This window comes from Solea solea, chromosome 21 (genome assembly GCF_958295425.1).
Source record: "Solea solea chromosome 21, fSolSol10.1, whole genome shotgun sequence".
Classification (NCBI taxonomy): Eukaryota; Metazoa; Chordata; class Actinopteri; order Pleuronectiformes; family Soleidae; genus Solea; species Solea solea.
In genome coordinates, this window is record NC_081154.1 from 6,717,360 (window position 1) to 6,730,902 (window position 13,543).

Below are 13,543 nucleotides of genomic sequence, written 5' to 3' on the forward strand. Positions count from 1 at the left end.
TGATACCAGAGTGAAGTGTTTAGTGTTTTTTTTTTGCACTTAACTACTTTGTTCCACAGCGTCAGTGACGGACCGAACAAAAAAGATACACATTAAGATCCATTGTGTGGCGGCTGATAATTGTTGGGGCACAGCACGCCCATGTCGGGTACACGGAAGGGACATAACACACACAATGAGATGATCAGTAACTAAAATACATGAAACACAAAAACGGATGTTTATATTGGTCCAGGCATCAAAAACGTCTCAGAGAGCAGTTCTAACCTGACTGATGCTGATAAGAACAATGGGTTATGTGGATGTGACACTCTCCTACAGTACACTGGGAGGCAGCATGACGTGCATTTCGTGACATTTCAGGCCTATATACATACATAATCGTGTTGTTAGGTCCTTCCTTCAAATACTTATAGTATAGTATAGTGAAGAATAGTACAGTCTGTACTGTACTATACTGTGCAGTACAGTTTATAGTCAGGGCTGGCACCAGGATTAAGTGACTGAGGGGGCAAGGCTCTTGCCTAAAGTACTTATAAATTGCTTATTCTAAGGCTGAGAAAATCAAATCATTTTTATTTGAAAGCAAATCACATATGTATACGAACACATGCGTATGGTATTCAATTTCTGTCTCCTAAAAAGTCCTAAATGGACCTTTAAACACATATGGAACAAACAATGTAATAATAATGATGAGGATGATGATGATGAGGATAATAATACAGCCCAAAGAGCTTCAACAACATTCAGAACAACAAATGTCATATATTTTTTAAAAAGCAAGATGACAAATAAATAAATAGATACATAAAACCTTCACCCATTCTCAGCTAATTGTTGAGTGAACCCCATTTAAAGTCAGTTTTACTGGTTTGTTGTAGTGTTACTACGTCGTAAAGGCGGTTTTATGTTTATTTCTTTATTTCTTGATTGATTTAAATGCCTACGTGCACACCAGTGGCAGAGGGGGCGGGGCTAGAGACATCCATTACATGCACAGGCCGGACTGCGCGCCACCGTGATAAATAAGACGGTGACGGAAGCGCGCGCACATGATAAGCGCATCTGAAAGTGGACGACAGCATCACACCAGGTACTGTGGGATTTCTTACTTTAATCTAATCTAATACCAAATTATTTCTAACCCCCAGTCTGTATATATACACATATGTTTATATACTCACATGTCGGTCATTCTACATGTTTTAAATTAATTTCCTGTTTCATATACATCATTATGTAGCAGTGTGCGCCAGAGTAACAGGTGACAGGCGGGCGAACAAGTAGCTAGATGAAGATGTTCCGCGTATATTGACATTTTGGGTTAGTTTGTGAGTGCTATGAATTATGTGTGTGTGTGTGTGTGTTTTATTTTGAATATAGCTGATGTTGTATGGCGGTCTGGATAAAAGGACCGGTCAGGCATCACGGTGATAGGGGATGCACAGGAATTACACCTTGGTCGTCACGTAGGCACCACCGGGGTCTGCCCGCCACACACACACACACACACACACACACCGGTATATAACATCTGTCCTCGAGATGAACATCACAGAGAGAGCGCAGTAGCAGAGGCGGCACGGTCAAACGGGAGCGGGCTATTTTTATACAGAGAAGACGTAACGAGGAAAAAGAGGCCGCTAAAAAACGAAGGTAAAGCTTTTTGACTTAAAACTGGAGCTTCTTTGGCTGTATTCTCGTCTGAAAACACGCAGGAAAGTGACGCAACGTTATATCACGTACAGACACGCGCACACATATAAGGAGAGAGGATTGTCGCCGGGTGATGAAGTCCGCGTGTGTGTGAGTGAGAGAGAGAGAGATGCTGATAAAGTTAAATGTAGTGGATATGACGCAGAGGTGTGTCAGAGCGTGTGTACGTGCACTATAAGCCATAGAATTCATCATTTCCTAGTTTTATAACCTTGAGACTGAAACTGCTCTGTCTGCTCATCAAGTGTGAGGTTGTCTCACAGTTCAGTCCCCCTCCTCTTCCTCTCTCTGTGTGTGTGTGTGTGTGTGTGTGTAAAGTACTGAAATTAGTGTCGTATCACTAGCGGATTCCACTCACATGAATGTGAGGGTATACAGAAAGTCTTTTCATATAAACCCAGATATTATTTATGTGTTTCTATTATTTAGGGCAGACATTCTTTCTCTCTAATTTGTCTACAAGATAAAACATGTTAATAAACATGTTGGAATAAGTTGACTCAATGATTACACTATAAATCCTTAAAAAATACTGCAATGAATGAATCTTCGACCACCAGTGGTCCTGGGCACCCACAGTTGAGAACCACTCTAGACAATTATAGCAACATGACATTGTGATGTGAAACTTTGTTTAAATGTAAGTCAATTTAAAGATAGAACAGAGTGCGTTTATGAATTAAACTCTAAATTATATAGTGCGCTGGAAGGTAAACTCATGTCACATTGATAAATTGCTTGCAAACAAATATAAATGCAAATAAATATAAAATAAATATAAATAAAAAAACAAATATAAAAAGTTATCGCCACTTCGTGGTCAATAATAAATGCACATAATTTTTTATAGTGCATAGCATCCCAAACACTCAAAGTCACATTCACTCATTGACACAGTGCTGCTATATTTAGCTCTTTGTTTATCACTCACACGTCCCATTCACACACGAGTGACACAGCCCTCGGGCAGGCTTTTTTTTTTTTCTTGCCCAGAGATCGAACCAACGACCTTTTGGACAGTGGACCACTTGCTTTCAGCGTGCACGTTGGAGCAACATGTTGGAGGCAGATTTGTTCCCTCCTTCGTATTCTTGTGAACATGATACGTCAGAATACCTCAGAGCATCCTTTTCATTCATTCGGAGCCATTGTCGTGTCATGTAAAAATGTACTGTACATTATAGATCACCTGCTTGCAGACTCGTAGACCCCATTAAATCGGGTGTATGGGTACAACGTTTGTTGGCTGATCCTACTTGAATGTGAAACATAATTAAATGTGATCCTCGGCTAATCATTAGTTGTGTCACATGTAGGTCTGCTGTCTGGAAGTGTACTTATATACAGTAGATTATCTAGTGAATGCAGTGGAGGATTTAGCAACAAATGAGCCAGAGACTTCCCTCAGGATTTGGTGAAGAAAGAGTTTGAATATGGCACTAAACTTTCAACAGATGGACACAAGAGATTAGTGCCCTGTAACGATTAGACGCATGTGATGCTTAGGTATAGGCAACTTTTTTTCCCCAACAAGTTTACAAGTATTAACTATGGTTTTATTCTATTGTTAAATCTGGCTTTCTAGAGGTGTTCTTTGCACCACTGCTGATAGGCTTATACACTGTAATACAAACACAATGAAGGATTTGTGCCAATTGCCTTTCATCGGCATCTATGTGTGTGTGAGTGTGAGGAATGAAAGAGTCCTATTTCAGTGTGGATGGAGGTGGTGGTGGTGGTAACTAGGGGCTGCTGCTGAATGTTGCACGGGTCACAATGGGAGCATGGCAGCAACGCGACAGGTGTGGGTGGGTGAGTGAGTGAGAGAGAGAGGGAGAGAGAGTGTTAAGGGATGGGACAAATCAGGTGACCGACAAAGGGTGGGAAACTCTGGCATCTGGTGGACAGGTTGAAAATAAAGGCAAGGCGTAGAAAGGATGTATGCACATTGCACACACTGTGCACTGTCTGTGACAGGATATTGATGTCATAAGTGCTACATAAGTGTCTCCCGCCTTGACATGAAGTGTGTGTATGTATGTACGCAGTGTGTCATCTGAAGGTTTGGTGGTAAAACTGAGAAAAACTTGTCTCTGTGTGTCAGCTTATATGTATATATATATACATATATATATATATATATATGTATATATATATACACATATATATATGTATATATACATATATTGATATACAGAGTGTATGAGTGTGTTTATATTTGTTCCCTTTCTGTCATAAACACTGATCTTGATCCCAAAAGAGGGAGGACCTAATTTTTAAGGGACCACCGGTCAATTTTGGGTTAAGATTTGAATTGTGGTTAGGTTAGGGTTAGCCATTCCCTGGTGGTTATGGTTAAGGTTGTTTAGGCTGTCTGAATCAACGGAAGTCAGTTCTGTGTCCTACAGTCCTAAGAAGAATAGTTGCAAATCTCTGTGTACTTGTGTGTGTGTGTATATCCGTCCCGTGGCTGAGTATGAATTTTTCTCAGGGGCAGTCACCAGTAAATCTGCCCCCACGGACACTGTGTTCCCATATTTACACTCTTCAACGACAAAGCACTTACTCGCCTGTGCAGCACACGGATACTACTTTCCACAACACGCACACACACGCACGCACACGCACACACACTCACACAGTCTTGAAATAGGTTGCACCTTAAATAAAACCTCTCACGCACACACGCTGTACCAAAACCAAACACGTATAGTGGATTGTTTCTTATAATACAATTGTACAGTAGCTGATTTCTGCACAAGTGACCTGTACAGACTTTTTTTTGCACATTTCTGTAATTATGGCTTCATGTCTTGTTGTAAACTATAGTACAGAGTTTTTCTAGTCAAGTTTACACATCCATGTGCTCAGAATGTTTGACAAATGCTGCAAAGTCCCAAAAACCTAATAATCACATCCAAAATGTATTTGATTAGTTCTTTTCATGAAATGTGTACATTATTTGTATTTAAAAGATATAGATATATACGAAATCGAATCACAGAGAAAGACCTGACAGCTAAAGACCAATATCAGCTGTAGAAAACCCAAAATCGGTTGACCTTTATTTATTTTAGAACATGGGAAACTTGTGAAGCAGACTATGTAAATAAAAGAATATGTTTCTTTTCCCCCTTTTTTCTTTTAGTATCACAGATTGTGTAAAGCTACTGACCTCAACAACAACAGCCACAGAGCATCATGGGAGGAGTCGCGCTGGACGATGGGCCCAGTGGGGTGAAGGCGCCAGATGGCGGATGGGGCTGGGCAGTTCTGTTTGGCTGCTTTGTCATCACTGGCTTCTCCTACGCCTTCCCCAAGGCTGTCAGCGTCTTCTTCAAAGAGCTGATCCGAGAGTTTGACGTCGGATACAGCGACACTGCCTGGATCTCATCGATACTGCTCGCCATGCTGTATGGCACAGGTAGAACGGGATGAGATGACACACACACACACACACACACACACTGTAACTCTTGTCTGTTAACTCCATACATGTATAACACATACATGGATTGGTGTCCTCTTAGGTCCTCTATGCAGTGTGCTGGTGAACAGGTTTGGCTGCCGACCGGTAATGATGGTTGGAGGGCTCTTTGCCTCGTTGGGAATGATTCTCGCCTCGTTTGCCACCAGCATCTTACACATCTACCTCTGCACTGGAGTTATAACAGGTATCGCAGTCATAACAGCACACATGCATTAGGGCTTTGTATTTTCATTGAACTGTTTTGCTCAGTCACTCTTTTTCCTTTGACCTTGTCTGTCTGTCTGTCTCTCTGTCTGTCGCCAGGTCTGGGTCTTGCGCTGAACTTCCAGCCGTCTCTGATAATGCTGAATCGATACTTCAGTGAAAAACGACCTCTAGCCAATGGCTTGGCAGCAGCAGGCAGCCCTGTGGCGCTGTGCTGTCTCTCCCCACTAGGACAGGTCCTCCAGTACAATTATGGCTGGAGGGGGGGTTTCCTCATACTGGGGGGCATACTGCTCAACTGCTGTGCGTGTGGCGCCCTTATGAGGCCCCTGTTGGCCCCTAAGAAACCTGCCAATGAGCTTGATGGGACGCCCGCAGTGGAAGTGAAGAAGCCCGCGACTAAGAAGAAACTGTTGGACTTCAGCGTGTTCAGGGACCGAGGTTTCCTCATCTATACCATCGCCGCGTCGGTCATGGTGCTGGGCTTGTTTGTGCCCCCCGTGTTCGTGGTCAGCTATGCCAAAGGCCTCGGCTACGAAGCCACTCAGTCGGCACTGCTGCTCACCATATTGGGATTTGTGGACATGTTCGCTCGTCCCCTCGCAGGACTCGTAGCCGGCATGAAGTCCGTGCGACCCAAATGCATCTACCTGTTTGCCTTTGCGATGATCTTCAACGGGATCACCGACCTTGGGGGATCACAGGTAACCATGCAGCACGCACACCACAGTGGCCTGTATAACAAAGTATGTCTTTACTAGTTTGTTGTGGAGCTGCTTTCACACATGTGCTGAAATGTAGGGACACATATTTCTCAAAGGTGTTCAAGTAAACCCATTTGAGAATCTGTCCATTCCTCACTAAGACAGGCTGCACTAAAGACAGCTCATCATGTGAGGGAAAATCTCAGGAAAACACACAGCAAGCAATATGGGACAGTGTCCTGTCTCCTGTGTGCTCGACCCGGGCACCGCCCCTCGCTTGAATGTCCCATTTCCATTTTCCTGCTGCTGTGAAAGCCTCTGACACCGGCGATCTCCCGCTGAGTTCTTGACAAGTGATCAGTAAAGCCTGGAAAAATGTCTTATCCCCATTGTCTGGACATTTTCCGGCGTTCGTGTCAGATCGCCAGCACCGTCCCTCTTTGAAGTTGTTGTACATTCATAAAAACTCTTATCCGTCTCCCTGCAGGCGACTGACTACAAGGGTCTCGTGATCTTCTGCATATTCTTCGGGATATCGTACGGCATGGTGGGGGCCCTGCAGTTCGAGGTCCTCATGGCGATCGTGGGGACGGAGAAGTTCTCCAGTGCCATCGGCCTGGTGCTGCTGATGGAAGCTATCGCTGTGCTGTTGGGACCTCCTGGAGCAGGTTAGAGCACAACAGGAAGGGATTCAATTCTCTGACACGTGTACTAATCTTAGACTGGGGAATAAATATTAATAAGCACATTGAACCAAGTCTATCTAGAGCACATGTGTCAAACTGGTGGCCCAGGGGCCACATGTGGCCCTCCAATCGATTACATGCGGCCCGCCCATTACTGTGCAAGGTGATGGAATAGAGAGAGAATATAAGACTAAATGTATTTGCCGGCAATATTTTTATAATAGTAATAAGACCTTCGGTTGTAATCATTGCTTTATTAAATGTATTCCACTCAAAATTTAAGCTGTTTTAATCACAATTATCATTATTATTATCATTATTATATATATATATATATATATTTAATTCTCCGTTCTTGTGCATCATAAATATGTTTTTATTGTGAATCATTTTATATCAAAACAAGCACTTTTACTCTGCAATTCTGTCTAATATCATAATGAATATCTTATATTGCCCACCGGCTACTAAATAGTTGTTTTTCCACTTTTTTTCCTCTATGTCGGCCCCCGCTTGACCAGACTAGATGCTCATTGACCCCCAGGTCATTTGAGTTTAACACCCCTGATCTAGTAGTATCCAAACCACATTGTGTGGTGCTTTTTATGATCTGCTCAGATTAAAAGAGCAGACCGAGACACAACCGGATCTGAACTGGGGGTTATTGTGCAGTTTAAAATCACAAAGACAAGAAAGAAAGAAGCACTATTTACGGTAAACCAGGTGAAGGTGTGGCAGTACAATAACTGGTTAAAGAGTAGTCATTTACAACAAGTTGGCACATTTAATCCAACACTAGATTGTACCACAGTCTCTAGTCATGACACCTTGTTACCTGCTGGTGTGTTTTCTCATTGCTCTCCTTGTTTTACTTGGTAAAGTGATGTTGTTTCCCTTCAGAAGATGTTAACACTTGGTCTCTCCCACCAGGTCGCCTCTTGGATGCCACGCACAAGTACATGTACATCTTCCTGTTGGCGGGCTGCGAGGTCACACTCGCTGCCTTTATTTTGACCTTTGGAAACTGCTTTTGCATGAACAAGAAACCGGAAGACCCGCAGGCCAAGCTGGAGATGGCGGTGACCGCCGCCGAGAGGGAGGGACTGAACTCTGTGGGGGACGCGGGGGACGAGGAGCCAAAGGATGGGGAGCATGCGAAGGAGAAGGTGACGACGATGAAGGAGAGCGGAGAGCCAAACACTGAGACGTCTTTATAGAGAACAAGTGGAGCGGAGGCAAGAGATGAACTTTGCCCTCAAGTGTGCACACACACACACACACACACAAGAAATAGTGTTTAACAGTGTGATATACAGTTCTGTGCTAAAGTCTCAGGGCACCAGCAGCGTTGTTGATTCGGTGTGGGTCAAACTCTGTGACCAGTGGCATCCGGATTGGAATGGTGAGACTGAACGTTGGCAAAAAAGTATTTAGTCAGCCACCGATTGTGCAAGTTCTCCCACTTAAAATGATGACAGAGGTCTGTGATTTTCATCATAGGTATACTTCAACTGTGAGAGAAGAAAGAAGAATTTATTTGTAAATTATGGTGGAAAATAAGTATTTTGTCACCTACAAACAAGCAAGATCTCTGGCTCTCACAGACCTGTAACTTCTTCTTTAAGAAGCTCTTCTGTCCTCCACTCGTTACCTGTATTAATGGCACCTGTTTGAACTCGTTATCTGTATAAAAGACAACTGTCCACAACCTCAAACAGTCAGACTCCAAACTCCACCAGCCAAGACCAAAGAGCTGTCGAAGGACATCAGGAACAAAATTGTAGACCTGCACCAGGCTAGTGGAAGAGTGAATCTACAATAGACAAGCAGCTTGGTGTGAATAAATCAACTGCAGGAGCAATTATTAGAAAATGGAACACATACAAGACCATTGATAGTCTCCCTCGATCTGCGGCTCCACGCAAGATCTCAAATGATGTTGAGAACGGTGAGCAAAAATCCCAGAACTACACGGGGGGGAATGACCTGCAGAGAGCTGGGACCAAAGTAACAAAGGTTACCATCAGTAACACACTACGCCCACAGGGCATCAAATCCTGCAGTGCCAGACGTCGTCCCCCTGCTTAAGCCAGTACGTGTCCAGGCCCATCTGAAGTTTGCCAGAGAGCATATGGATGATCCAGAAGAGGATCGGGAGAATGTCATGTGGTCAGATGAAACCAAAATAGAACTTTGTGGTACAAACTCAACTTGTCGTGTTTGGTGGAAGAAGAATGCTGAGTTGCATCCCAAGAACACCATACCTACTGTGAAGCATGGGGGTGGGAACATCATGCTTCGGGGCTGTTTTTCTTCAAAGGGGACAGGACGACTGATGCGTGTTAAGGAAAGAATGAATGGGGCCATGTATCGTCAGATACATTGAAGATGAAACGTGGCTGGGTCTTCCAGCATGACAATGACCCCAAACACACCGCCTGGGCAACGAAGGAGTGGCTCCGTAAGAAGCATTTCAAAGTCCTGGAGTGGCCTAGCCAGTCTCCAGACCTCAACCCCATAGAAAATCTGTGGAGGGAGTTGAAAGTCTGTGTTGCCTGGCGACAGCCCCAAAACATCACTGCTCTAGAGGAGATCTGCATGGAGGAATGGGCCAAAATATCAGCTACAGTGTGTGCAAACCTGGTGAAGACCTACATTAAACGTTTGACCTCTGTCATTGCCAACAAAGGTTATATTACAAAGTATTGAGTTCTTTTGTTATTGACCAAATACTTATTTTCCACCATAATTTACAAATACATTCTTTAAAAATTGTGATTTCCAGGAAAATTACAGACCTCTGTCATCATTTTAAGTGGGAGAACTTGCACAAGCGGTGGCTGACTAAATAACCTTTTTGCCCCACTGTATATTCGCACATTTGTTTTTTGTACAGCAGATATTTGTTGACAAGTAGTAAGGACTAACACCAGTGACATTAGTTTAGTCCAGGTTGAAGGGAGTCCATGTCATGTCATATTACTGTTCAAGTTTAAGGGTAGGACGCACAAAATACTTGACACTTTTAACTGTAGAGGCTTCTTTTACTTGTTTTCGCTCACTCTTTTTATTATTTGTTATTTTAAAACTACATATTCTCTGGATGTGTTCCGATTAAAGTGAAACATCGTTATAACGTATAGTCATAACATTGCTAAATCGACAAATCTATTGGTGGCCCAAGACTTTTGCACGGTAATGTACATGGACCCAAATAGAGAATGCAGGGAACAAAGCGGGGGGGGGGGGGGGGGGTTTAAAAATGAAAACTACTGAAATCTAGTTTAATAACATGCTGAGAAGGTTCCTCATTTAGAAGTGATTTTATCCAAACTGAATTGAATGCAACATGCTCTCTCTCTTGCCTTTAACATGCAGTTATAGCAACACACCAACTTTTTTCTTTTCAATATTAATGTTTAAATCTGTTTGATGGGTCATTGACTTGTAATAAGAGAGAATGGCGCTTCTTTCATTCTACGGCTTGAGGGCACAAATTGCCAGTAAGTTCTCGACAAGTTAACTTTTGACTTTGTCGATGTTGTTATTATTCTGCCTCTTTTTATTCTTTGTGAACAGAAACTATGTAAAGTGGTTAGCATGCTGCGCCCCTCCATCACAAAGTGGGCTCTTTGAAGCAATACTATCAGCGTGCATACAGCAGCAGCAGCAGGGGCAGGTGGGGGCATGACGCGTTTGTCCCGTCAACCTGCGGAATGACTGATATTTTCCTTTTTTTTAATTTTTCTACAACAGTAGAATCCAGCTCTGAAACTTTCCCTGGGTGCTTGTTTGTGTTTTCAGTCATTCTTTAACCCGGCTGCAGCCACCTCACGCTCACTAGAATATCGCTAGGCAACACAAGATGTAAACACTGCTATTCCGAGAAACACGGAGAATGTCATGGATGAGCTGTCGCGGATATTTGTTTATATTTTAGTTACACGCTACAGCTTTAACGAATACACCTGCTGTCACTGCGGTGTGTGTTTGCCACAGCAACAACCAGCGAATGTTCCACAGTGTTGCTTTAAAATAAGCCACACCACATACTTGACGTGCTGCAAATAAAGCAATCCCTTTGGTGTTACTGTTTCCTACTGTGTCAAACACAGAAAAACTTTGGGGTTCCAGTTTTCACCAGATTCTTTCTTTCTTTCCAGTCTGGGCTAATGATTTTAAACAAATCAGTCTTCATGCTGCCTTTTCTGCAGTTTTAAAATCATATCACAGCCTTCATCAGCACATGGACCTAGTTCGGGTGTCCTCTCCACATCTACTGTGGGGATTTTTATTATTCTTCCAAATGAGTTCACCAACAATTACTCACCATTTCTCATCACATGACTCTCATGACTGAAGTACAGCAACAAGTGATGGGGAAAAAAAAACGACTTTCATTTCACGCTCAAAATGTTTCAATGTCCTTTGTTGCATTGTTGTGTTTTATTTATTCCAGGTATTTATTGAAATGTGTGGTTTTTTTTTTAAACCACTAGGGGGACAACTCAAAACATACACAATAACTGTTAAAGCATAACCGCATTGCTTTGAAGTCCGAAGTCTTTCTGCTTTGTCGTGTGTGTGTATGTGTCGTATGAGCCGTGTGTAACACTCGCCTGATGACAATGTATGCAGGATACTCGGTTTGTGTGTGCAATATATTGGGGAGATGTATATTTGTAGTTATTGCTGATCATACATATGCCCTACATTGTCTTCAGTGTTCTGGGTGGGTGGGGGGGGGGGGGATTTGCAATTACTGTTACTGGACGCTGCTGTGATGTTGCGTTGTGTCTCAGATACCGTGATGTATGTGTGCTCCATGCCTTTCTGTAGATCTGTTGGATACAACGCTCAGCAGACCAATACTAGAAAGCTTTTACTCATGTGGTGAAGAAATGTATCGCACATCCTGCTGCACTAGCACTTTTTTCTGACTAATGTCTAATACGTTGCTAGTTGTTCCCAAATAAATATATTTTTGGTGGAGAAAATGGAACGTTTCTTCGCGTTTAGATTATTTTTTTTTTCCAATTTATTCTAACAGTCACCAAATACACGGTCGCTTCATTGCACCTTTGTGGCACAATCAAACCTGATATTTGTACATAACCTGATATTTGCAATAAAAGGTCTTGTTGTGTTTGAGGAAAGCCGACTCATCCATTTAAAAAGTCACGACACTTTACATTTACAAGTAATTCATTTATTTACACGAGAAAATACACAAACAAATATAAATGAGAACATAATTCTTGTTGATTTGGTTTCTCACGCATTACAATGGGTTTAGAATGGCTGTTAGAGATCAAAGTTCCAGATCAACTACTGTGGAATGAGCAGCAGCAAGGAGAAATTACAATGGGCCACTTCATTCGGACAGACGGGACATTGTTGTTTATTACAGCCAGTATCAAACAAGTCCAGCCAAACATACCCCCCCCCCCCCAATCAAAATCACTGCTGCTGGAGAAGCTTGCAAAAACGGTGAAGCTGAGCTTTGCTCTCCAGGTTTCTGTGACCATTTATGTTAAGAGTATCCGCACACCGTGTTAAGGGGATTAACACAATGCCTATGAAGTGCTGCTGTTTGCAACACAGGTAACAGGATCGCTCCGGCTCTCGTACTGAAGAGCGGTAGCTGTGGTCAAACCCAATCTTTACACTAATCCACTTAAAACAAAAAAACATGAGAAATCATTTACATCAGTATAACAAGTACTTCACAGCTTCAAAATAAAACAAAAAGGAAAATGTTTCTGTGTACAGTGAAAGGACATGTTTTGTGTCGATTGACGTCCGTGTCCCTAATTCGTATGTGAAGTACCTCGGAAAGAGAGAGAGACCAGTGCTTATTGGACAGTAAACCAGCGTCTGGAGTTAGCACCTCATGGGTGAAAACAACCTCCTGCATCCATAATACCAAAGCAGATTTTTGGTATGTTCATGGGTTCGGCTAGCACTCAAGGCCTCCAGACCTGAGTGTGAAGGCTTACCTCGAAAACATGCAAAGAAGAAGCTTCTTTTTGTTTCTTACAAATGGCTATAGAGCTGCTGCCGTCAGTGGTGGTTAGTATTTTAAAAAAGACGGGAAAGGTGGTTTGTAGGAAGGAAATTAAATGGGGGGGGGGGGGGGGGGCAAAAAAAATGCAAATATCAATGAAAAGCATCACAGACCACAAAACTACCCATAGATGAAGAAGATAAAGAGCAACTGGTTTGGCTTAATAGAGCCTAATGCAAATAAAATAATAACAAAAATGCAGATTTATGATCTAGTAAATCACCGACAGTGGAAATGTAGACACCAGAAGAGAGTTCTTCCACAGTAGCTGTATAATCAGTCAGTGACCCAGAAAAATAGCTGGGTGACCATGCGTTCCCTGGACAATACAATGCCCATCTGGAGTTTGGTGGTAGGGGTGGGGGTGGGGGAAGTGTGAATGGAGGGTTGTGCAAATATCTCCTGGACGAGTGGACAGAAAAGTTCTGGGGTCTGACATGTTGGTGTTTGTTTTTAAAAAAAATGACAAGACCAACACAGGACTGGAAAAAGAATGGAGGGTGTACAGTCAGTCAAAGTCAAGTTTGTGCCGGGTCAGAAGCTCACTCCCAATGGTGGCTGTAGTAGTAGTAGTAGTAGTACTTAACAGTGATCGTATTGGTGTGTCAGATTGCTTCCAAGTAAGCGGGGCTTGGTCTGCCAGGTTACTCTGAGGGGGGGGGGGGGGGGGGGG

General features: G+C 42.9%; 1 protein-coding gene across 2 annotated transcripts; it reads left to right on the top strand.

Moving 5' to 3' along the window:
• The first annotated feature begins 1,039 nt into the window (after window positions 1-1,039).
• slc16a3b (solute carrier family 16 member 3b) lies at window positions 1,040-8,291 on the top strand. Of its 2 annotated transcripts, none has more exons than XM_058621208.1 (6): window positions 1,040-1,096; window positions 4,868-5,143; window positions 5,250-5,393; window positions 5,513-6,117; window positions 6,605-6,785; window positions 7,734-8,291. In XM_058621208.1, the coding sequence occupies exons 2-6, from the start codon at window positions 4,921-4,923 to the stop codon at window positions 8,018-8,020; spliced, it is 1,440 nt and encodes a 479-aa protein (XP_058477191.1). In that variant the 5' UTR covers window positions 1,040-1,096; window positions 4,868-4,920; the 3' UTR covers window positions 8,021-8,291. The 2 variants fall into 2 exon arrangements, with proteins under 2 accessions (XP_058477191.1, XP_058477192.1); XM_058621209.1 differs by lacking the exon at window positions 1,040-1,096 and adding an exon at window positions 1,524-1,659.
• Window positions 8,292-13,543: the final 5,252 nt, after the last annotated feature.

What these genes read in the sequence shown, in the direction of transcription:
- slc16a3b (XM_058621208.1), top strand. Translation starts at nt 4,921, where the DNA reads ATGGGAGGAGTCGCGCTGGACGATGGGCCCAGTGGGGTGAAGGCGCCA. An exon ending in CGCCATGCTGTATGGCACAG is followed by an intron (nt 5,144 to 5,249) that starts GTAGAACGGGAT and finishes GTGTCCTCTTAG; the next exon opens with GTCCTCTATGCAGTGTGCTG. An exon ending in CTGCACTGGAGTTATAACAG is followed by an intron (nt 5,394 to 5,512) that starts GTATCGCAGTCA and finishes GTCTGTCGCCAG; the next exon opens with GTCTGGGTCTTGCGCTGAAC.